Below are 25850 nucleotides of genomic sequence, written 5' to 3' on the forward strand. Positions count from 1 at the left end.
GGAAGGTAAGCGAGTGGATCTCCAGCCTGCCAGCGGCGATCGTTCGCTGGCAGGCTGGAGATGTGTTTTTTTTAACCCCTAACAGGTATATTAGACGCTGTTTTGATAACAGCGTCTAATATACCTGCTACCTGGTCCTCTGGTGGTCCCCTTTGTTTGGATCGACCACCAGAGGACACAGGTAGCTCAGTAATATGTTGCACCAAGCACCACTACACTACACCCCCCCCCCCGTCACTTATTAACCCCTTATTCACCCTTGATCACCCCTGATCACCCCATATAGACTCCCTGATCACCCCCCTGTCATTGATCACCCCCCTGTAAAGCTCCATTCAGATGTCCGCATGATTTTTACGGATCCACTGATAGACTGATCGGATCCGCAAAACGCATACGGACGTCTGAATGGAGCCTTACAGGGGCGTGATCAATGACTGTGGTGATCACCCCATATAGACTCCCTGATCACCCCCCTGTCATTGATTACCCCCCTGTCATTGATCACCCCCCCCTGTCAGGCTGCATTCAGATGTCCGTATGATTTTTACGGATCCACGGATACATGGATCGGATCCGCAAAACACATACGGACATCTGAATGGAGCCTTATAGGGGGGTGATCAATGACAGGGGGGTGATCACCCCATATAGACTCCCTGATCACCCCCCTGTCATTGATCACCCCCCTGTCATTGATCACCCCCCTGTCATTGATCACCCCCCTGTCATTGATCACCCCTCTGTAAGGCTCCATTCAGACATTTTTTTGGCCCAAGTTAGCGGAATTTTTTTTTTTTTTCTCACAAAGTTTCATATTCCACTAACTTGTGTCAAAAAATTAAATCTCACATGAACTCACCATACCCCTCACGGAATCCAAATGCGTAAAATTTTTTAGACATTTATATTCCAGACTTCTTCTCACGCTTTAGGGCCCCTAGGATGCCAGGGCAGTATAAATACCCCACATGTGACCCCATTTCGGAAAGAAGACACCCCAAGGTATTCCGTGAGGGGCATATTGAGTCCATGAAAGATTGAAATTTTTGTCCCAAGTTAGCGGAACGGGAGACTTTGTGAGAAAAAAATAAATAAAATCAATTTCCGCTAACTTGTGCCAAAAAAAAAAAATTTCGATGAACTCGCCATGCCCCTCATTGAATACCTTGGGGTGTCTTCTTTCCAAAATGGGGTCACATGTGGGGTATTTATACTGCCCTGGCATTTTAGGGGCCCTAAAGCGTGAGAAGAAGTCTGGGATCCAAATGTCTAAAAATGCCCTCCTAAAAGGAATGTGGGCCCCTTTGCGCATCTAGGCTGCAAAAAAGTGTCACACATCTGGTATCGTCGTATTCAGGAGAAGTTGGGCAATGTGTTTTGGGGTGTCATTTTACATATACCCATGCTGGGTGAGAGAAATATATTGGCGAAAGACAACTTTTCCCATTTTTTTATACAAAGTTGGCATTTGACCAAGATATTTATCTCACCCAGCATGGGTATATGTAAAATGACACCCCAAAACACATTCCCCAACTTCTCCTGAGTACGGCGATACCACATGTGTGACACTTTTTTACAGCCTAGGTGGGCAAAGGGGCCCACATTCCAAAGAGCACCTTTCGGATTTCACAGGTCATTTACCTACTTACCACACATTAGGGCCCCTGGAAAATGCCAGGGCAGTATAACTACCCCACAAGTGACCCCATTTTGGAAAGAAGACACCCCAAGGTATTCCGTGAGGGGCATGGCGAGTTCCTAGAATTTTATATTTTTTGTCACAAGTTAGTGGAAAATGATGATTTTTTTTTTTTTTTTTCCTTACAAAGTCTCATATTCCACTAACTTGTGACAAAAAATAAAAACTTCCATGAACTCACTATGCCCATCAGCGAATACCTTGGGGTGTCTTCTTTCCAAAATGGGGTCACTTGTGGGGTAGTTATACTGCCCTGGCATTCTAGGGGCCCTAATGTGTGGTAAGTAGTTTGAAATCAAATTCTGTAAAAATGACCGGTGAAATCCGAAAGGTGCTCTTTGGAATGTGGGCCCCTTTGCCCACCTAGGCTGCAAAAAAGTGTCACACATGTGGTATCTCCGTATTCAGGAGAAGTTGGGGAATGTGTTTTGGGGTGTCATTTTACATATACCCATGCTGGGTGAGATAAATATCTTGGTCAAATGCCAACTTTGTATAAAAAAATGGGATAAGTTGTCTTTTGCCAAGATATTTCTCTCACCCAGCATGGGTATATGTAAAATGACACCCCAAAACACATTCCCCAACTTCTCCTGAGTACGGAGATACCAGATGTGTGACACTTTTTTGCAGCCTAGGTGGGCAAAGGGGCCCATATTCCAAAGAGCACCTTTCGGATTTCACTCGTCATTTTTTACAGAATTTGATTTCAAACTCCTTACCAAACATTTGGGCCCCTAGAATGCCAGGGCAGTATAACTACCCCACAAGTGACCCCATTTTGGAAAGAAGAGACCCCAAGGTATTTCGTGATGGGCATAGTGAGTTCATGGAAGTTTTTATTTTTTGTCACAAGTTAGTGGAATATGAGACTTTGTAAGAAAAAAAAATAAAAATCATCATTTTCCGCTAACTTGTGACAAAAAATAAAAAGTTCTATGAACTCACTATGCCCATCAGCGAATACCTTAGGGTGTGTACTTTCCGAAATGGGGTCATTTGTGGGGTGTTTGTACTGTCTGGCCATTGTAGAACCTCAGGAAACATGACAGGTGCTCAGAAAGTCAGAGCTGCTTCAAAAAGCGGAAATTCACATTTTTGTACCATAGTTTGTAAACGCTATAACTTTTACCCAAACTATTTTTTTTTTTACCCAAACATTTTTTTTTTTATCAAAGACATGTAGAACAATAAATTTAGAGCAAAATTTATATATGGATGTCGTTTTTTTTTGCAAAATTTTACAACTGAAAGTGAAAAATGTCATTTTTTTGCAAAAAAAATCGTTAAATTTCGATTAATAACAAAAAAAAGTAAAAATGTCAGCAGCAATGAAATACCACCAAATGAAAGCTCTATTAGTGAGAAGAAAAGGAGGTAAAATTCATTTGGGTGGTAAGTTGCATGACCGAGCAATAAACGGTGAAAGTAGTGGAGTGCCGATTTGTAAAAAGTGGCCTGGTCATTAAGGGTGTTTAAGCACTGGGGGCTGAGGTGGTTAAAGGGAGTCTGTCATTCTTTTTTTTATTTGTGTAATGTATAGGGCAGTGATACTAACCATTTTTGTAATATACTTTAATTACTGAAATCGTACCTTTCTATTAGAAAAATAGCTCTAAAGTGGCCCATTATGAGCCTTAGCAATGCTCCTCTGTCTTCTGTTTACATAACTGTGGAGACTTGCTCAACACTGACTGTTATGTAAACAGAAGATAGAGGAGCGTTGCTAAGGCTCAAAATGGGCCACTTTAGAGCTATTTTTCTAATAGAAAGGTACGATTTCAGTAATTAAAGTATATTACAAAAATGGTTAGTATCACTGCCCCTATACATTACACAAATAATGGTGATAATATATCCAGAGTTTTAGTCTGTCATATATTTTGGAGTCTAGAAGTAATTTTTCCCCTAAGATAGGATAGTTGGTGTCTACCTCATAGGCCCCTTTCACACGAGCGAGTATTCCGCACGGGTGCAATGCTTGATGTGAACGCATTGCGCCCGCACGGAATCTGGGGCTGTGCACATGAGCGGTGGTTTTCACGCATCACTTTTCGCAGCATGTTCTATATTCTGCAATTTTCACGCAACGTTGGTCCCATAGAAGTGAAAGACGCATCCGCAAGCAAGCAAGTGCAAGTTTTTCACGGATGGTTGCTAGGAGATGTTGATTGTAAACATTCAGTTTTTTAGCACGCACGTGCAAAACGCATTAAATCGCATTGCACCCACAACTGAACGCAATCTCGGACAAAACTGAATGAATTTGTTTGCGAAATCGCGCAGTTTTTACTGAACGCATTCGGACACGCTCGTCTGCAAGGGGCCATAGTGGTATCTGATGACCATTAGATCAACACAATACAATTATAAAATATACGGTAATTCTAAAAAAAATAATAATATATATATATATATATAATTTTTTTTTTCAGCTGTGTAACAGTCATTAACGCTCTAAACTAGGTCTGAACTCTCTCTGGTGTCTCGGCCTGTCACCGACACCCCTGCTCCACTTCTGCAGCTGCAGGATTTTCTTTCTGCAGCTGCTAAATCAATGGTTAGTAGTAAGATCCAATGTGGTCTTTAAGGGGGGTAACCCTTTACTATAGCGTTTCTGGGAATATTGCCAGCCCTATAGAGATTAGGGTATTAAATGAGGGCCGCTCCGTTGTGCGGTCAACCGAGGCATTTACACAGTTTTATTCACAGAAAGAAAAGGTGAAAGAAGCAGAGAAAGATAATATAGACACGGAGATGAAAACCATGATGGAATGCTAAACAAACACCCTGGCTCCGGTCCGAGTGTTTTCTTTGGCTGATGCTATGGCAGTGAGGAGGGTAATTATTCTCTTGCCTGTTTTACATGATCATCCTCCGGTCCCATTTTGACGGTTTCATTTTTCAACTTTTTAGCAAAACAAAAGCCCCAGAGTACACATTGTTTGTAGTTTCCAAATCCGAACTTGAGCATAATGTAAAAAAAAAAAACTGCCGTTCAGCATTATTCTGGCCAAACAGGCAGTTTCAAGTCCACTATTCTACACTGGAGTGCTCGGGATGTAGTGGGCACTGCACAGACATGTTTTATTAATTTAAATGGAGTCGGTCAGCACTTTTGACCAAGCTGAGGAAAGCAGGACAAACATATCTTTTGTTATCAGGATTAGTATGAATATGATGTTTTATTCTGCTCCTGCAAGTGCACTGGAGGTGGTGCTTCAATGTGACGTGCTTTCTGCATTGAACTGCTTCGCCTCTGCTCTGAGTGACAGGTGTAGCATCCATCTAGGAGACCGCTATCACTTAAAGAGGGAAGCTCAGTCTCCATCAGGAGCTGAACCTGGCAGAAAAGAACATCATATTCTCACTACTCCTGATGAGAAATGTTCCACAATAGGTGTATTTGTCCTGCTCTTTCAGGCTTTAGTGCTGTTAACAGTATAGCCTGGTTAAAGCTACTGACAGACGCCCCTTTAAAGCATGAAATGGAGACCAGGGGGAGAAACAAAGGGGCAGATTTATCATGCCTTCACTCCAGAATTTGTGACTTTTTACACCACTCGCTCCAGTTTTGGAATATGGGTGGAAAAGCGGGTGTGGTTTAGCTATGTCGATGAGGGACATTTATTAACCCCTTCAAGACCAAGCCAGTTTTCCCCATAAGGACCAAGCCACATTTTGCAAATCTGACATGTCACATTATGTGGTAATAACTCTGTGGAATGCTTTTACTTCCAATGGATTCTGAGATCGTTTTCTCATGACACATTGTACTTCATGTTAGTGGTACATTTGAGTCAATATGTTTTACCATTATTTATAAAAAAAAATGAAAAATTTGGAAAAATTCACTATTTTCTAAATTTTAATTTATCCATAGTGATACTTCATAAAACAGTTATTACTTAACATTCCCTGCATGTCTACTTTATGCTGACGTAATTTTGTAAATGTCATTTAATTTTTTAGGACATCAGAAGGCTTTGAATTTATAAGCAGTTTTGAATTTTTTTAAAAAAAAATTCCAAACCCACTTTTTTAAAGGGGTCGTCTCATCACAGACAATGAGGGCATATCGCTAGAATATGCCCCCGCTGTCTTATAGGTGCGGGTCCCACCGCTGGGCCAACACCAAGCACGCTTCCCATGGAAGTGAGTGGGAGCGCACTGTGCATGATCGGCCGCTGCTCCCATTCACTTCTATGGGTCCAACGGAAATAGCTGAGCTAAAGCTGAAGGGCTCCTTATCTCTGCTCTCTGACCTTATAGACACTCATTATAGCTCAGCTCTTATCTTAAATAAGTGTTTATCACCTCTCAGTAAATGAGAGATAAGGGTTATTAGACAGTGAAAGTAAAAAGTACCATTCATACAACTAGACAAACAGTTTCATCTTTTGTGACAGAATGGCTCAATATTTTTTAATAAAGGCCAATTGAAAAAAAGATTTTTAGCCAAAAACAAGTAACAAAAAAATTGCCTTTGAAGGAGTACATAGCCTTTAAAGAAGCTCTCCAGGATTTTTTTTCTTTGCCTACATAGTGCAGGATAGGCCATTATTAAAGAGTAAGACTGTGAATACCATTGTGGGTCGTCAGCCATCTTGATAACGTTTCAAAGCATCAATGTATGTGCTATAACAAAGAAATCCTAATAACATTACTCACAACAGAGTCAAAGACTATAATCTATGAACCACTGCTCTGGTTCTTCAATTACATGTCGGGTTTCGACAATTTGTCATGCCAGAATTCATTGCTTTTACAGTTACACTACAGCAAATGCTGAATCCGATTACGATCGAGAAAGTAACAAAGGGAGTGATGAAGAAGAGGATGAAGTAAGCTGTGAAACAGTGAGGACAATGCGCAGGGACTCTGCGGATCCCGTTACAGATGATGAATCCACAGCGATTGCGGATGATCCTTTGGAGGAAGAGTTAGCGCTTTTGCTGCAGAGGTCAGATCAGTTGCACAGCGGTGATGCTGAGCAGAAGAGGGAAGGATTCCAGATGCTGTGCAGTAATAAATTACTGGTAAAATAGTGTTTTCTTGCTCAATTATACTAAATTATTTTTTACTTCTGTAACCGGTCTGTCTGTATTCATTGACATATTCTGCATAAAATGTTGGCAAAACCAAAGTAATTTAGAAAATGATGCACTGGCATTCTTTATTTTGTCACAAAAATGTATATTTGTTTAGTGCAGTTTCCTGATTCACACCAGAGTGTTTAGTTCAAACTGTTGCTATATGCAAAAAGTGCTGGAATATGCAATGTATATGAATACAGTCAAGTCCCTTTTAACCGCTTTGCTGCAGCAGACAGCTGTTTCAAACAGCAGAAACCTGCGGCTAATGACGTTCATTAAAGCCTTTTAGATGTCAAAAACCGGCATCCTCTGCGGCCAATGAGGATGCCGGTAATTGATTTCAATACCCTGGGTCTCTCGGAAGAGACCCAGGGTGTTGAAGCTGCAATTCTTATTTTGGCCAGCAGGTGGCAGGCCAACATAAGCAATGAGCAATTCTGTACAAATAATGGATGTAAAAAATTCCACGATTGTTCAGAATAAAAAAAAAAAATAATGGATTTTGTTGGCTCAAATATGAGCTTCAAAATCATAAAAAAAAAGTTTTAAAAAATTATGGGCGTCAGAATATGGTGATGTAAAAAAAGTTTTATTTTTTTTTTAAGTATTTATACACTATTTAGCCATACAGAACCCATACATATGTGGTATTGTTGTAATCGTACTGACCCAGAGAATGAAGGGCAGTTTTGCCGCAAAGGGAACACGTGGGAACAAAACCCGTAAAACGGGGGAGAAATTGCGTTTTTTCCCAATTCCACACCATTTTTTCCTACTACATTTTATGCCATATTAAATGGTGGCATTAGAAAGAACAACTTGTCCTGCTAAAAAAAAAAGTGGGGTGGGGGGGGGGACACGCATGACCTCTGCAGCCAATCACAGGCTGCCGGAGTGACCTGCTCCCCTTGCATCACGTGTGGAGACCAGGTGAGTATTGCCACATCTGGAGGTCTGATTTATTCTCGGATAACCCCTTTAAAGGCAATCTTACACCGCATACCTCCACAGCAATCCAAGTGCAGCATCAGATGTGTGCAGGTCTCCTGACTCGGACTCTGTTTCCCTCCGATCTGAGAAGTCCATGCTTTTATGATATGCAAATGAGCTGCTTGGTGCTGACTGCATTACATCATGATATGACATCATTGGAGGACGCTGCATATTTTGCCATATAGCGTGGTTCTTACAAACCTGCTTTTCACCTGTTCACTGCCATTATGTATAAAATCTTCTAACACACCGAATATATATATTTTTTTCCATCTGTCAGTACGGCAACCGTCAAGACTTTCTGTGGAGGCTCGTGCGGTCCTACAGTGACATGTGTGAGATTACTGAAGACATTCCAGAAAAGAAATCCTATGCCGTGGAAGGTGTGTTCCAGAAATAAGAGTATTTGTTGGCCTAAAGTATTAGAGGTTTATCAGGTTTAGGTTAATATTACGGTACTTTATCGCAAAATAAATGAAACATTCCAGTTATCATCAACATCCTATAAAATAATCATTTATGAAGGTAGCTGTAGTTGCTGCCATCTTCCGTTCTGGGCTGTGGTCACATGACCATGTCCAGTCAGCTCTTATTTCCTGTGATGTCATGTCCATGGGTGTGTCAAAGCTGCAACAGGAACAGTGATAGGGGAGTGTCTATGTAACTAGCTGGGTGGGAGGAGCTATAAACTAGCTGGGCGGTGTTAGGGGCAGTGATAGGGGAGTGTCTATGTAACTAGCTGGGTGGGAGGAGCTATAAACTAGCTGGGCGGTGTTTGGGGCAGTGATAGGGGAGTGTCTATGTAACTAGCTGGGTGGGAGGAGCTATAAACTAGCTGGGCGGTGTTAGGGGCAGTGATAGGGGAGTGTCTATGTAACTAGCTGGGTGGGAGGAGCTATAAACTAGCTGGGCGGTGTTAGGGGCAGTGATAGGGGAGTGTCTATGTAACTAGCTGGGTGGGAGGAGCTATAAACTAGCTGGGCGGTGTTAGGGGCAGTGATAGGGGAGTGTCTATGTAACTAGCTGGGTGGGAGGAGCTATAAACTAGCTGGGCGGTGTTAGGGGCAGTGATAGGGGAGTGTCTATGTAACTAGCTGGGTGGGAGGAGCTATAAACTAGCTGGGCGGTGATAGGGGAGTGTCTATGTAACTAGCTGGGTGGGAGGAGCTATAAACTAGCTGGGCAGTGATAGGGGAGTGTCTATGTAACTAGCTGGGTGGGAGGAGCTATAAACTAGCTGGGCGGTGTTAGGGGCAGTGATAGGGGAGTGTCTATGTAACTAGCTGGGTGGGAGGAGCTATAAACTAGCTGGGCGGTGTTAGGGGCAGTGATAGGGGAGTGTCTATGTAACTAGCTGGGTGGGAGGAGCTATAAACTAGCTGGGCAGTGTTAGGGGGCGGTGCTGGCGCTGTGGCAGAGGAAGGAGAGGTGCATCATGGGTTTGGAACTGGAAGTGCTACATACGGGATGGAAACAAACCAGTGGGATTTCTTTACATGGTGAAAACGGGTCAGGGCAGTCCAAATTGAAAAAAAGACGACGAAGAGGAGTACTAAGAGGACAGGCCATGAGCACCATTTGGTACTGTGCTGATTGGACAACAGAGGTCACTCTTCACTGTAATAGCTGATGGGTTAAATATCTGGGAACTGAGTTCTCTCTGATCCTGGCTATTGCAGGCGAGTGTCACCCGCTGTGTATGGAGCTTATATAACAGGGTGCTATTACATGGGTGCCGGCAGTTACCCTTAAATTGCTAGCTGCTAACGCACATGTAATGGCACTTTCATGCCACTCACCGTCCTTCATTATGTAAGGTGGCCATGCTTTGGACTTATAAACTGTGTATTTTTTTGTATTAACGAGTAATTTAGAAATTGAATGGAAAACTAAAATCGTAGCCCTTAAAAATGTAATCCTGATTGAGACCCCAGGAGCTTGCTGATATGTTCACGGCTAACTAGATGGTTACCAGGATTGAATTAGTGGACTAATAATTTATGGACGTTGACGTAAGCCATTATCTAAGGAGAAATTATGTGGTTCTTATTTTAGGGAAAGAAGAAGCTGAAGTTGCACTTCTAAAAGAAGGTCCAAGTGCCGAGTGTCACAAATGGTATGTGTCTTTACTGTGGGAGAGGGGGTTCGGGCTCATGTCCAACATTAATCTTCTTCTAGACATAACGCAGAACACACAACTCGCCGGTTACTGCCTACACTATGGTCAGAAGTGAACTGCTCTTGCCTTTCCCAAGAGATCTTACTGGCTCTTTAGCAGACACTTCATCCAGATAAGTGTTTTTTCTTTGCTTCTTTGAGGTACATAAAAAAACAAACCAAAAACCATTTATGTACCCTTGAATTCTAGGCTCTATGCCAAAGACAAAAAAAGTACAGTGTCCTTTACGTCTGTAAATACAACTATATACAGCCAAGGATTGTGCCTGGTACAACCACTGGCCATGGTCTCCATATGTGGACTGCACAGCATTGCTGGAGCTTAGAAAGATGGAAATATTCATATGTAAGGCATTTTAAATAAGCAAACCTACATGTGAAATAGTTTCCGGGTGATTAAAGGTGTTTTGCAAGATTTTTATATTGATGACCTATCCTGATCATCAGTATCGGCTCACTGCAGAGCACGCAGCACACCAGAACCGTGCACGCTCCGTACGTGGTATAGTGGCTGATTTGGGCTGCCAGTGGGTACAGAAGCATCAAAGACACATCAAATCTCCTAGAAACTGCAGCAAATCAGCAGGGATATCCTGCAACTCTTTTTACTGAACATATAACTGGCTCAGTCAGGAGTATATTGCAGTCAAACCCCTCTTAAAGGGGTTGTCCGGGTTCAGAGCTGAACCAGGACATATCCCTATTTTCACCCAGGCGGCCCCCCTGACTTGAGCATCGGAGCAGTTTCTGGAAGGCAGATTTTGCTGAACTGGTTTTTAGATTCCTTGTCCCATTTGAAGCCCCCTGATGCACCCTTACAGTAGAAACTCCCAAAAAGTGACCCTATTTTGGAAACTAGAGGATGAGGTGCCAGTTTTATTGGTACTATTTTGGGGTACATATGATTTTTAATTGCTCTTTATTATGTTTTTTTGTGAGGCAAGGTAACCAAAAAATGGCTGTTTTAGCACTTTTTTTTTTTTTTTACAACATTCATCTGACAGGGTAGATCATGTACTATTTTTATAGACCAGGTTGTTACGGATGCGGCGATACCTAATAAGTCTGCTATTATTGTGTTAAAGTGAAATAAATAAATAAAAGTATACATATTAGGTATTGCCGCGTCCGTAACAACCAGCTCTATAAAAATATCACATGACCTAACCCCTCAGGTGAACACCATAAAAAATAAAAACAGTGCCAAAAAAAAGCCATTTTCTTGTCACCTTACATCACAAAAATTGCAACACCAAGCGATTAAAAGGCATATGCCCCCCAATATAATACCAATCAAACCATCACCTCATCCTGCAAAAAATGATTTCCTACCTAAGACATAAAATAAAAAAATATGACTCTCAGACAATGGAGACCCTAAAATATGTTTTTTTTTTCTTCAAAACTGCTATTATTGTGTAAAGTGAAATAAATTTAAAAAGTGTAGTTTTGAAGCAAAAAAAACATATTTTAGTGTCTCCATTGTCTGAGACTCATAGTTTTATTTATTTTTTTTGACCGATTGTCTTAGGTAGGTTCTCATTTTTTGCGGGTTGAGGTGACTGTTTGATTGGTACTATATTGGGGGGCATACGCCTTTTTGATTGCTTGGTGTTGCAATATTTGTGATGTAAGGTGACCAAAAATGGCTTTTGTTGGCACTGTTTTTTTTATTTTTTTTATGGTGTTCACCTGAGGGGTTAGGTCATGTAATATTTTTATAGAGCTTGTTACGGACACGGCGATACCTAATATGTATACTTATTTTATTTATTTTCACTTCATGTCTCCATGTTCTGAGAGCTATAGTTAATTTTTTAATTTTTGGAGCGATTTTCTTATGTAGGGGCTCATTTTTTGCAGGGTGAGGTGACCGTTTTATTGGTACCATTTTGTGGGACATAGGCCTTTTTGATCACTTGGTGTTGGACTTTTTGTGATGTAAGGTGACTAATGGCTTTTTTGACACCGTTTTTATTTTTTATGGTGTTTATCAAACAGGGTGGATCATGTGATATATTTATAGATCCGGTCGTTACGGACGCTGCAATACTAAATATGTCTATTTTATTTAATTTTTTCTATTTTTGACATTTTTTTTAATTTACTTAATTGGGGAATTTTTATTTTTATTTTTTTACACACTTTATTTTTTCAGGGAGCTGCATCCCTCTGCCTAACCTCACAGATGTTGTGATCGCTTTTAAGGGCGGCATCTGAGGCGTTACATGACCAGTTTCGGCATCATCGACAATCCCGGTCATTGCGCCCGGGTGCCTGCAGTATTATAGGCTCACTAGAGGATAGATCATCAGTTATAAACTCTCTGAAATCCCTTTTAATGGGTTAGTAAATGCCATCAGTACATTGATATAGTGATAGTGCATACCATATAATGCTGTCGGCTTCAGGGTGAATGAGAAGGGGGTAAAACCCCGAAATGCATCATCACTGTGAGACCTATGTATTTATCTTTTATTTTAACAATTACAATAATGTATTATTACACTGTGTTTATTACTACTACACAAAGTGCTTCCATTCACCCTAAAACAGACAGTGCTGTATGGGATGTATTAACTTTTATTTGATGTTCTGTGACTCCTGAAGGCAGCAGTTTGCGGTCTGTGTAACCATAATGGGCTTTGTCAGTCGCTTCTACCACTAACCCAGAGTTAGCTATATGGGGGTCTGAGCGCTGGGACCCCCAGTAACCTCTAGAACAAGAGAGCCCACCCCCCAGGTACTCATCCACAGCAATGAGGAGTCTGAATGGGGTGGTGGTCGAGTGTGTATCCACTGGATAACTATTGTCAGCTCAAATACCCCTTTAAAGGGGTTTTCCAACACTAACAAATGCTCCCCCATACACCGGGCCCCTCACACTGATTCTACTTACCTGGCTCCCCGCGTCGCTCCTGGTCCCCGCACTGCTGCTGCTTTTCCCTGTGCACGGATGAAAACATCTGGTGTTGGGGGGCAGCCAATGGCAGGAGGCGATAGGGACGAGCGTCATCTGTGTTGCCTTTAAAGAGGACCTTTCATCAGTTTAGCCCTAGTCTAATTATGGTCTTACCTTATAGGGCGGCCCCCACTGATGCCATGGCACTTTTTTTTATTTCCCAAAGACCCCCCCTGTTCCTGCGCTGTTGGCCCCGTTGATTTCGGCGCCTTATATTATAAGCCAAATCCAGCCAGCGCTAGCTACTGCGAGTCAGCGTTGCTACAGGGAGGAGTGAAACTCCACGAGGACGAAAGTGAAAGTAAATCCCGGCAACTGCTTGAATATGCTGAATCTTCTTCTTTTATTACTTATTATGTAAGAAGTAACAATATAACGCGTTTCGGCACACTGCCTTTCTCAACAAGTACATTCCACATGTGTTACACAGATATATATAGGCAGATCAATTACAGGCACAAGTGACGCCATCCACCCACTAATAGGCGGGTATTTACTAACCACCAATCGATCACCTACTTTCTATTCATTAAGAGGAGCCCCAGAGAGTATAGGAGCCCCAGAGAGTAATAGGAGCCCCAGAGAGTAATAGGAGCACCAGAGAGTAATAGGAGCACCAGAGAGTAATAGGAGCCCCAGAGAGTAATAGGAGCACCAGAGAGTAATAGGAGCACCAGAGAGTATAGGAGCACCAGAGAGTATAGGAGCACCAGAGAGTATAGGAGCACCAGAGAGTATAGGAGCACCAGAGAGTATAGGAGCACCAGAGAGCATAGGAGCACCAGAGAGCATAGGAGCACCAGAGAGTATAGGAGCACCAGAGAGTATAGGAGCACCAGAGAGTATAGGAGCACCAGAGAGTATAGGAGCACCAGAGAGTATAGGAGCACCAGAGAGCATAGGAGCACCAGAGAGTATAGGAGCACCAGAGAGTATAGGATATCCAGTGCCAGAGAATAGAGATCAGCGGATCTGCTGTGTCTAAAATAGGAAAGGAGAAAAAGAAAGAAAGAAATAAACACACATCATTAATAATACCATAAATTACAGTCTAGCAACCTCATAATCACAGTTTAAACCTTTTGGATACAATGTATCCAACATATGTATCCAATCGGCTTCACGGCGGAGGAGGAGTTTTTTGATATCCCCTCCTCTCCTTGGTCTCGTCACTTGTTCCAGGACCTCGAATCTTAACTGCGAGATTCTATGTCTGCACTTATCAAAATGATAGGAGATGTTTGGTCCTAATGGTGGACTTGTGTCTACATATCCTGTCCCTCACTGTCTGCATTGTTTCTCCCACATATCCCAGGCCACACGGACACTTAATCAGGTAAATCACATTTTTTGATTCACAGGTAAAAAACCCTTTCACTTTAAACGCTTGACCTGTGCGTGGGTGATGGAATTCAGGACCTTGGATAATATGGGAACACTGCAGACAGTGAAGGCACGGAAACGTTCCGTTTTTCACAGTTCTCAACACATTTTGTCTAGGGGTCTCCCTACCACTGCCTAGGTCCGCATGCACCAATTTGTCCCTCAAATTTGGATTTTTCTTATTACAAATCAGAGGTGGACATTTAAATTCATCAACATTCGGATAGGCTTTAGTCAGAATGTGCCAGTACTTCCTGACCACATTATCTAGATGTGCATTATACGGATGGAATTTATGTATGAATGCCACTCTCTGTTGTTTAATCCTAGGAGGGTTTTGAGAGGAAAGATCTAGTCTCGTCCTATCAAGTATAGACCTAGGATATCCTCTTTTCTCAAATCTATCAGTCATCTCATCTAGCCTCCGCTCCTGTGTCTCTGGATCAGAGACTATACGCTTAATCCTCTGAAATTGAGCTCGTGGAATTGCCTTTTTAGGCAAGGGTGGATGAGCGCTAGAGAAATGCAGAATACTGTTTTTATCTGTTTCTTTCCTAAATAAATATCTTCCTATCACAAGTCATAGTGAATTTCAAACCTTGACAGATGGTCAAAGAAACCGGAAAAATATCGTCTATAAATCTCTTCCATATAATGAGGTTCTCTTGGTAAAAATTACTGTTATAGACAAAACGATCTTCTAAAGCGGACATAAACGCATTTGTGTAGGGCGTGGGCCACATTCGATCCCATCGCGGTTCCCCGTCGCTGTAAATAATAGACATCTTCAAATAAGGAATAATTCTCACATAGGACCAAACGCAACATCTGCAAGAAAAATTCCTGTTGTGTCTCTGAGTAATTGCTGGTTCTCAACAATTTTGCAACAGCCTCAATGCCTTCCTCATGACCAATAGCCGTGTAAAGGCTTACAACATCTATTGTCACCAGCCAGCTCTCAGCCGGGATCATACGAAGGTCAGCAATCATCTTCAAAAAATGTGTCCTGTCCAATATAAAGGAACGCGTGCTCTTTATAAGTGGCGTAAGAGCTTTCTCCAAGGTAATAGAAAGTGGTGACCACACCGAATCCACTGAAGCCACAAAGGGGGCGGCCTGGCGGATCCACCAGCGTTGTATGCACCTTGGGTAAAACGTATAATACTGGGGTAATTGGTGACTGCTTAATCAAGAAGTCACGTAGTTGCTCATCAATCACACCTCTTTCTACATAGGTAATCCGTTTTTTGGCGGTTTTTTTTGTACCTTTATATACCTGTACTGATATTATTCATTGTGATTACTATTAACCTGATGAAGGGGACATTTTGAGCCCCGAAACGCGTTGTTCTACTTTTTATTATGCATTAAAAAAAGATTCACCCAAAAGAGACGGTTTGGATCCTATGTGTTTTGCGCCTGACCAGAAAACCTTCCTCTCTCCAATAAAATAGTGAAAGAGGGGCAATTGAGCCTGAAGGACTTTGGTCTGAGAGTAAATAGCACCTTTATGCCGCCGAAAACATATCACCCTGTGGAGACATATATACAGTTTGTTTCCAAGGAGATTGAAACTTTCCTACGGATAATCAAACAGGGTGATATGCATATGTGTCATAATATTACTTCGAAAGAAAAAACAGCGCTCAGAGCATTAATGGAGGACAAATCGTTGGTCATAAAGCCCGCCGATAAAGGCGGCTCCATAGTGATTATGGACAAGATAAATAATGTGAAAGAAGTAATGCGCCAATTGTCCGACGTGAATACATATGAAGCCTTACAATATGATCCGATTTTCAGTATAAAAGAAAAGATTAGGAAAGTGCTGGATCATTATGTAGAAAGCGGTGTGATTGATGAGCAACTACGTGACTTCTTGATTAAGCAGTCACCAATTACCCCAGTATTATAAGTTTTACCCAAGGTGCATAAAACGCTGGTGGATCCGCCAGGCCGCCCCCTTTGTGGCTTCAGTGGATTCGGTGTTGTCACCACTTTCGATTACCTTGGAGAAAGCTCTTACGCCACTTATAAACAGCACGCGTTCCTTTATATTGGACAGGACACATTTTTTGAAGATGATTGCTGACCTTCGTATGATCCCGGCTGAGAGCTGGCTGGTGACAATAGATGTTGTAAGCCTTTACACGGCTATTGGTCATGAGGAAGGCATTGAGGCTGTTGCAAAATTGTTGAGAACTAGTGATTACTCAGAGACACAACAGGAATTTTTCTTGCAGATGTTGCGTTTGGTCCTATGTGAGAATTATTTCTTATTTGAAGATGTCTATTATTTACAGCGACGGGGAACCGCGATGGGATCGAATGTGGCCCCGCCCTACGCAAATGCGTTTATGTCCGCTTTAGAAGATCGTTTTGTCTATAACAGTAATTTTTACCAAGAGAACATCATTATATGGAAGAGATTTATAGACAATATTTTTCCGGTTTCTTTGACCATCTGAACATGGTCTGTCAAGGTTTGAAATTCACTAAGACTTGTGATAGGAAGATAGTGAGCTTTCTTGATATGGTGGTGGTGAAGGATGATCAGGGCTATCTTTCCACTGATTTATTTAGGAAAGAAACAGATAAAAACAGTATTCTGCATTTCTCTAGCGCTCATCCACCCTCACTTAAAAAGGCAATTCCACGAGCTCAATTTCAGAGGATTAAGCGTATAGTCTCTGATCCAGAGACACAGGAGCGGAGGCTAGATGAGATGACTGATAGATTTGAGAAAAGAGGCTATCCTAGGTCTATACTTGATAGGACGAGACTAGATCTTTCCTCTCAAAACCCTCCTAGGATTAAACAACAGAGAGTGGCATTCATACATAAATTCCATCCGTATAATGCACATCTAGATAATGTGGTCAGGAAGTACTGGCACATTCTGACTAAAGCCTATCCGAATGTTGATGAATTTAAATGTCCACCTCTGATTTGTAATAAGAAAAATCCAAATTTGAGGGACAAATTGGTGCATGCGGACCTAGGCAGTGGTAGGGAGACCCCTAGACAAAATGTGTTGAGAACTGTGAAAAACGGAACGTTTCCGTGCCTTCACTGTCTGCAGTCTTCCCATATCATCAAAGGTCCTGAATTCCATCACCCACGCACAGGTCAAGCGTTTAAAGTGAAAGGGTTTTTTACCTGTGAATCAAAAAATGTGATTTACCTGATTAAGTGTCCGTGTGGCCTGGGATATGTGGGAGAAACAATGCAGACAGTGAGGGACAGGATATGTAGACACAAGTCCACCATTAGGACCAAACATCTCCTATCATTTTGCTAAGTGCAGACATAGAATCTCGCAGTTAAGATTCCAGGTCCTGGAACAAGTGACGAGACCAAGGAGAGGAGGGGATATCAAAAAACTCCTCCTCCGCCGTGAAGCCGATTGGATACATATGTTGGATACATTGTATCCAAAAGGTTTAAACTGTGATTATGAGGTTGCTAGACTGTAATTTATGGTATTATTAATGATGTGTGTTTCTTTCTTTCTTTCTTTTTCTCCTTTCCTATTTTAGACACAGCAGATCCGCTGATCTGTATTCTCTGGCACTGGATATCCTATACTCTCTGGTGCTCCTATACTCTCTGGTGCTCCTATGCTCTCTGGTGCTCCTATGCTCTCTGGTGCTCCTATGCTCTCTGGTGCTCCTATGCTCTCTGGTGCTCCTATGCTCTCTGGTGCTCCTATGCTCTCTGGTGCTCCTATACTCTCTGGTGCTCCTATGCTCTCTGGTGCTCCTATGCTCTCTGGTGCTCCTATACTCTCTGGTGCTCCTATGCTCTCTGGTGCTCCTATGCTCTCTGGTGCTCCTATACTCTCTGGTGCTCCTATACTCTCTGGTGCTCCTATACTCTCTGGTGCTCCTATGCTCTCTGGTGCTCCTATGCTCTCTGGTGCTCCTATACTCTCTGGTGCTCCTATGCTCTCTGGTGCTCCTATGCTCTCTGGTGCTCCTATACTCTCTGGTGCTCCTATGCTCTCTGGTGCTCCTATGCTCTCTGGTGCTCCTATGCTCTCTGGTGCTCCTATACTCTCTGGTGCTCCTATACTCTCTGGTGCTCCTATGCTCTCTGGTGCTCCTATGCTCTCTGGTGCTCCTATACTCTCTGGTGCTCCTATACTCTCTGGTGCTCCTATGCTCTCTGGTGCTCCTATGCTCTCTGGTGCTCCTATGCTCTCTGGTGCTCCTATACTCTCTGGTGCTCCTATACTCTCTGGTGCTCCTATGCTCTCTGGTGCTCCTATACTCTCTGGTGCTCCTATGCTCTCTGGTGCTCCTATGCTCTCTGGTGCTCCTATACTCTCTGGTGCTCCTATACTCTCTGGTGCTCCTATGCTCTCTGGTGCTCCTGTACTCTCTGGTGCTCCCGTACTCTCTGGTGCTCCTATGCTCTCTGGTGCTCCTATACTCTCTGGTGCTCCTATGCTCTCTGGTGCTCCTATGCTCTCTGGTGCTCCTATGCTCTCTGGTGCTCCTATACTCTGGTGCTCCTATACTCTGGTGCTCCTATGCTCTCTGGTGCTCCTATGCTCTCTGGTGCTCCTATGCTCTCTGGTGCTCCTATACTCTCTGGTGCTCCTATACTCTCTGGTGCTCCTATACTCTCTGGTGCTCCTATACTCTCTGGTGCTCCTATGCTCTCTGGTGCTCCTATGCTCTCTGGTGCTCCTATTACTCTCTGGGGCTCCCCTTAATGAATAGAAAGTAGGTGATCGATTGGTGGGTAGTGAATACCCGCCTATTAGTGGGTGGATGACGTCACTTGTACCTGTAATTGATCTGCCTATATATATCTGTGTAACACATGTGGAATGTACTTGTTGAGAAAGGCAGTGTGCCGAAACGCGTTATATTGTTACTTCTTACATGATAAGTAATAAAAGAAGAAGATTCAGCATATTCAAGCAGTTATATTATGAGCCGGCTCGGTTATACTAGGCGGAGACTTTCGCTGGGGGACGGTTCTCTTCTCCCTGGCTAAGAGCGGTGCGCTCTGATTGGATGCGCTCACAGCCAGGGAGAAGAGAACCGTCCCCCAGCGAAACTGCAAGTCTCCGCCTAGTATAACCGAGCCGGCTCATAATATAAGGCGCCGAAATCAACGGGGCCAACAGCGCACGAACAGGGGGGGGTCTTTGGGAAATAAAAAAAAGTGCCATGGCATCAGTGGGGGCCGCCGTATAAGCTAAGACCATAATTAGACTAGGGCTAAACTGATGAAAGGTCCTCTTTAAAGCAACACTCTGGTTCAAGAACAAAAAAATTGACACTAACTGGCGAATGAACAGAACCCTTACCTCATGACCTGCTTTTCATCTGCAGATCCACCAGTTTTTGGGCTCCTGTTCCTCAATCTAAGATGGCAGCACCCCTTCTCATACGACCTGATACGTATGTATTTGGTAGCCCAAGACACTTCCTGCTGTCCACGGATTGGCCAGCACTGCTCACGTGATCAGTGCTGGCCAATCCAAGGTCGGGGCTGGACAAGTAGGAAGTATCTTGGACTACTGATGCACAGTGTGCACCAGGTAGTCTGAGAACAGGTGTGGACATCTTGGAAGACAGAAAAGGAACCTGGCAATTGGCGAATCCGCAACTCAAAAGATGAAAAGATGGTCACCAGGTAAGTGTCCTGTTTACTCCCCAGCTAATGGATAACGGGTCGAACTGGATGGACAGATGTCTTTTTTTGGCCTTAGAAATTGTTACTATGTAATGTGAACTTGGTGGATCCCTTTTAGTGCAATAGTGAATGTAGTAGTATAGAAATCACATGAGATAACGGTACTGACTGATATGTGTAAGGTTTTCTCGTCATTGGTGGACGTTAGGAGATGAATTACTAGACTGATAGGACCGGTCAGCTCTGCTGTGTAGTATTTTATGTAGTTTGCGCTCCTCGACATTTCAGATTCACTACCGATAGCCTGCATGCCCTGGTATACCTCAGGTGATGTCACAGTGACCCGGGTGATAATCCTGGGTTTTCCAGGCTTTTCCACTTAACCTTATTCTCTCTGCAGAGCATTAGGCACATTTGGCATTCATGTTTGCACAAATTGGGGGCTGACATCTGTCTTGCATTAGGAGCCTGCTGTACTGCAGTGACACGGTGCTGTATTCTACCAGCGCTGGCTGCAGTGGTTTAGTCATTTGAGACATCGTTTTTGAAGAAGGTAGAAGATGAGTCTGTAATATATAGTGTGCATCGTCCACTGTCCGGAATGAGGGCAGTTATTGGAGTTGAAAGAGAGACTTGTCCAGAAGGTTCAACCTTTCTCAGTCTTAGCAGAACTGTGGGGCCTGTAGGGGTGGCAGCAAAAGGGTCTGAGGGAAATACCAATGACCGATAGTGTGACGTCACTGTATATTATCCCTGTACTGTGACGTCACTGTATATTATACCTGTAATGTGACGTCACTGTATATTATACCTGTACTGTGACGTCACTGTATAATATACCTGTACTGTGACGTCACTGTATATTATACCTGTACTGTGACGTCACTGTATATTATACCTGTAATGTGACATCACTGTATATTATACCTGTACTGTGACATCACTGTATATTATACCTGTACTGTGACGTCACTGTATATTATACCTGTACTGTGACGTCACTGTATATTATACCTGTACTGTGACGTCACTGTATATTATACCTGTACTGTGACGTCACTGTATATTATACCTGTACTGTGACATCACTGTATATTATACCTGTACTGTGACATCACTGTATTATCCCTGTACTGTGACATCACTGTATATTATACCTGTACTGTGACATCACTGTATATTATACCTGTACTGTGACATCACTGTATTATCCCTGTACTGTGACATCACTGTATATTATACCTGTACTGTGACATCACTGTATATTATACCTGTACTGTGACGTCACTGTATATTATACCTGTACTGTGACATCACTGTATATTATCCCTGTACTGTGACAGCACTGTATATTATACCTGTACTGTGACGTCACTGTATGTTATACCTGTACTGTGACATCACTGTATATTGTACCTGTACTGTGACGTCACTGTATATTATACCTGTACTGTGACGTCACTGTATATTATACCTGTACTGTGACGTCACTGTATATTATACCTGTACTGTGACATCACTGTATATTATACCTGTACTGTGACGTCACTGTATATTATACCTGTACTGTGACATCACTGTGTATTATCCCTGTACTGTGACATCACTGTATATTATACCTGTACTGTGACGTCACTGTATATTATACCTGTAATGTGACGTCACTGTATATTATACCTGTAATGTGACGTCACTGTATATTATACCTGTACTGTGACGTCACTGTATATTATACCTGTACTGTGACGTCACTGTATATTATACCTGTACTGTGACGTCACTGTATATTATACCTGTACTGTGACGTCACTGTATATTATACCTGTACTGTGACGTCACTGTATATTATACCTGTAATGTGACATCACTGTATATTATACCTGTACTGTGACGTCACTGTGTATTATCCCTGTACTGTGACATCACTGTGTATTATCCCTGCAGTGTGACATCACTGTGTATTATCCCTGCAGTGTGACATCACTGTATATTATACCTGTACTGTGACATCACTGTATATTATACCTGTACTGTGACGTCACTGTATATTATCCTGCACTGTGACATCACTGTATATTATACCTGTACTGTGACGTCACTGTATATTATACCTGTAATGTGACGTCACTGTATATTATACCTGTAATGTGACATCACTGTATATTATACCTGTACTGTGACGTCACTGTATATTATACCTGTACTGTGACATCACTGTATATTATACCTGTACTGTGACGTCACTGTATATTATACCTGTACTGTGACGTCACTGTATATTATACCTGCACTGTGACATCACTGTGTATTATCCATGCACTGTGACATCACTGTGTATTATCCATGCACTGTGACATCACTGTGTATTATCCATGCAGTGTGACATCACTGTGTATTATCCCTGCAGTGTGACATCACTGTGTATTATCCCTGCAGTGTGACATCACTGTGTATTATACCTGTACTGTGACGTCACTGTATATTATACCTGCACTGTGACATCACTGTGTATTATCCATGCACTGTGACATCACTGTGTATTATCCATGCACTGTGACATCACTGTGTATTATCCATGCACTGTGACATCACTGTGTATTATCCCTGCAGTGTGACATCACTGTGTATTATCCCTGCAGTGTGACATCACTGTATATTGTACCTGTAGTGTGACATCACTGTATATTATCCCTGTTATGTGACATTGTGATCCTTAGCATCAATGTTTCTCACTGTTCTGTGACTTGGACTTCTCTATGTTTTGATCCGTGTACTGAAGAAAAAGGGTTAGAGGGGACAGAAGATTTTGGTGAGTAAACCCCAGGAAAGCAGTACAGAGATAGGAAGTTATTTAAGCAGCACCCTGACAGAAGCCATATCCTCCTTACCGTCTGCACGGAACTCCTAGGGGAGGATGCTGTCTTCAGCTGACATGCAATCATAAACCATCCCCACTGCACTCACGCGATGAAACCCTCAGCTGGGAACTTTCATTCAACTAGTTTTTTTTCCTCTTTTTGCACGTTACTTACACTTCCTAAAATGACTGCACAGCGTACCCTGCTCAGGAATAGTGCTTAAATATATCATAAGGTTACGGCCACTCATGGTATATATGCTTTGGATTTTCTGCAGCGGAATTGCATACAGAAAAACTGCAAAGTGGACGAGTTTTTATAAAAAAAATGTGATCCACTTTGCAATGCAGAGGGTGAAATTTGCAGCAAATTCTGCATGTAACTCCTGGGAATTTTGGTACAGAGTCATTGGGGAGCATCAGGGGGTCTTCAAATGTGACATGGCCCTCCAAAAACCATATGGCGTTCCTTTCCTTCTGCGCCCTGCCGTGTGCCCGTACAGCAGTTTACGATCACAAATGGGGTGTTTCTGTAAACTACAGAATTGGGGTAATAAATATTGAGTTTTGTTTGGTTGTTAACCCTTGCTTTGTTACTGGACAAAATTGATTAAAATGGAAAAATCTGCCAAAAAAGTTAAATTCTGAAATTTCATCTCCATTTCCTTGTAATTCTTGTGGAACATCTAAAGGGTTAAAAAAAAGTTTGTAAAATCAGTTTTGAATACCTTGAGGGGTGTAGTTTCTAAAATGGGGTCATTTTTGGGTGGTTTCTATTATGTAAGCCTCACAAAAGGACTTCAGACCTGAACTGGTCCTTTAAAAAGTGGGTTTTGGAAATTTTCAGAAAAATTTCAAAAGCCTTGTAACATCCCCAAAAAATAAAATGTCATCATTCTCAAAATGATCCAAACATGAAGTAGACATATGGGGAATGTAAAGTAATAACTATTTTTGGAGGTATTACTGTCTATTATAGAAGTAGAGAAATTGTCACGGTAACCACTGTGACTGACAGCCGGCAGATTGCCGGGCTTTGCGGAACTCTCTGCATAAGCGCTGTCAGTCACAGCGAAGGGGCAGGGAAGGGGGCGTGGTTATCTTGACTTAAAGCAAGGAGGCCGCTACAAGCCTGACTAGAGAAGCGCGCCGGGCAGGGGATAAAAGAACGATTTCTGAGCTTTAGCCGCATCGGCCTTCAGGAAGAAAATTATCGTCGGAAACACGCTGCTGGCTACGGTCAGGTACTGCTGGCGGCTTGGGATGGTTTTTGGAGGTGACAACCTCCATATATCTATCCAGTCCAATTCTTGCATAGTATTTTTACTATCAATAGTGCGCTATTATTTATGGAAAACTCCTCAATCTTCAGCAATACCTCTACTGTAAAGGGAGGCGGTATGTATACACTCGCAATTATCCTATATGCAATCCATTAACACATGTCGCCCCTCTCTATCCATCACTACATCTTTTATTTTTATCTTAATATCCCTATGAACTAAAATGCTTACACCTCTAGCATAAGTGGAAAACACCGAATAATATGCATACTGTACCCATGGCTTCTCCAATACTTTACTGTTTTCTTTAGTTTTCTTTAGTTTCTAGTTCTTTCGTTATATTTGTTTCCTTAAGGCATATCACATTAAATACTGCTATTCTTTTTACTCCAGTTCCTATACCTCTAATATTCCAAGAAACTATACACATCTTATATCTTCTTAATAATTACTATAAATCTGATTCTCCCTTAACACGAGGGAAGGGTCCCTGGAAAATAAATACATATTAAATATTAATATTCCAAGAAACTATACACATCTTCTATCTTCTTAATAATTACTATTAATCGGAGTCCCTGGAAAATAAATACATATTAAAACCCCAAGAAAGGAGGGAGACAATCCAACCCTGAGGGATATAGGACGGGAGAAAGAGAGAGAGCAAAAAGAAAAGCCCACCCTAGCTCACCCACACTCAGAATTCCCTAACCATTGACCCATAGGGCTCTTCATGCCCCTGACTCTCTTAGCTTAGACAGTGATGTCACAGTGCAGGATAATACACAGTGATGTCACACTGCAGGGATAATACACAGTGATGTCACAGTGCAGGATAATACACAGTGATGTCACAGTGCAGGATAATATACAGTGATGTCACAGTGCAGGATAATATACAGTGATGTCACAGTACAGGTACAATACACAGTGATGTCACAGTGCAGGATAATACACAGTGACATCACAGTACAGGTACAATACACAGTGATGTCACAGTGCAGGATAATATACAGTGATGTCACAGTGCAGGATAATATACAGTGATGTCACACTGCAGGGATAATACACAGTGATGTCACACTGAATGGATAATACACAGTGATGTCACACTGCAGGGATAATACACAGTGATGTCACACTACAGGTACAATATACAGTGATGTCACACTGCAGGGATAATACACAGTGATGTCACACTGAATGGATAATACACAGTGATGTCACACTGCAGGGATAATACACAGTGATGTCACAGTGCAGGTACAATATACAGTGATGTCACACTGCAGGGATAATACACAGTGATGTCACACTACAGGTACAATATACAGTGATGTCACACTGCAGGGATAATACACTATCCCTTTATAATCCAGATTCCCCTTCTTCCTTGCCCTACGGAATATCTCTTCCCTATCCCGGGACGTCTCGCTCCAGGGGCCGGTACTTTAGTGGTTAGTCTATGGTGCACAGTCTACAAAATCTGGATATCTTGTCACATGCTGTCCAAACATTTCCATAAACCATTTCTGCATAAAAAGGACCACATCCTGTCCTTCCACTCCCTCAGGGAATCCCAAACATCTTAGGCTACTTTCACACTCGCGTTTGGTGCAGATCCATTCAGATAATTCAACCGTCTGCATCCGTTCAGAATGGATCCGTTTGCATCATCTTTTAATAGGGATCGACCGATTATCGGTTTTACAGCAGCACAATCCATGTTCGTGATTCGTTA

General features: G+C 42.3%; 1 protein-coding gene across 1 annotated transcript in view; it reads left to right on the forward strand.

Annotated features, from left to right (window-relative positions):
* The window catches only part of RMDN3 (regulator of microtubule dynamics 3), a 76480-nt gene that overhangs the window by 33485 nt on the left and 17145 nt on the right, over positions 1-25850 (forward strand). The window contains exons 5-7 of the mRNA XM_040412248.1: positions 6477-6744; positions 8075-8177; positions 9850-9910. Coding sequence (XP_040268182.1) covers positions 6477-6744; positions 8075-8177; positions 9850-9910 — 432 coding nt within the window. The remainder of the gene's footprint in view (positions 1-6476; positions 6745-8074; positions 8178-9849; positions 9911-25850) is intronic.

This window comes from Bufo bufo, chromosome 11, assembly GCF_905171765.1.
Source record: "Bufo bufo chromosome 11, aBufBuf1.1, whole genome shotgun sequence".
Lineage (NCBI taxonomy): Eukaryota > Metazoa > Chordata > Amphibia > Anura > Bufonidae > Bufo > Bufo bufo.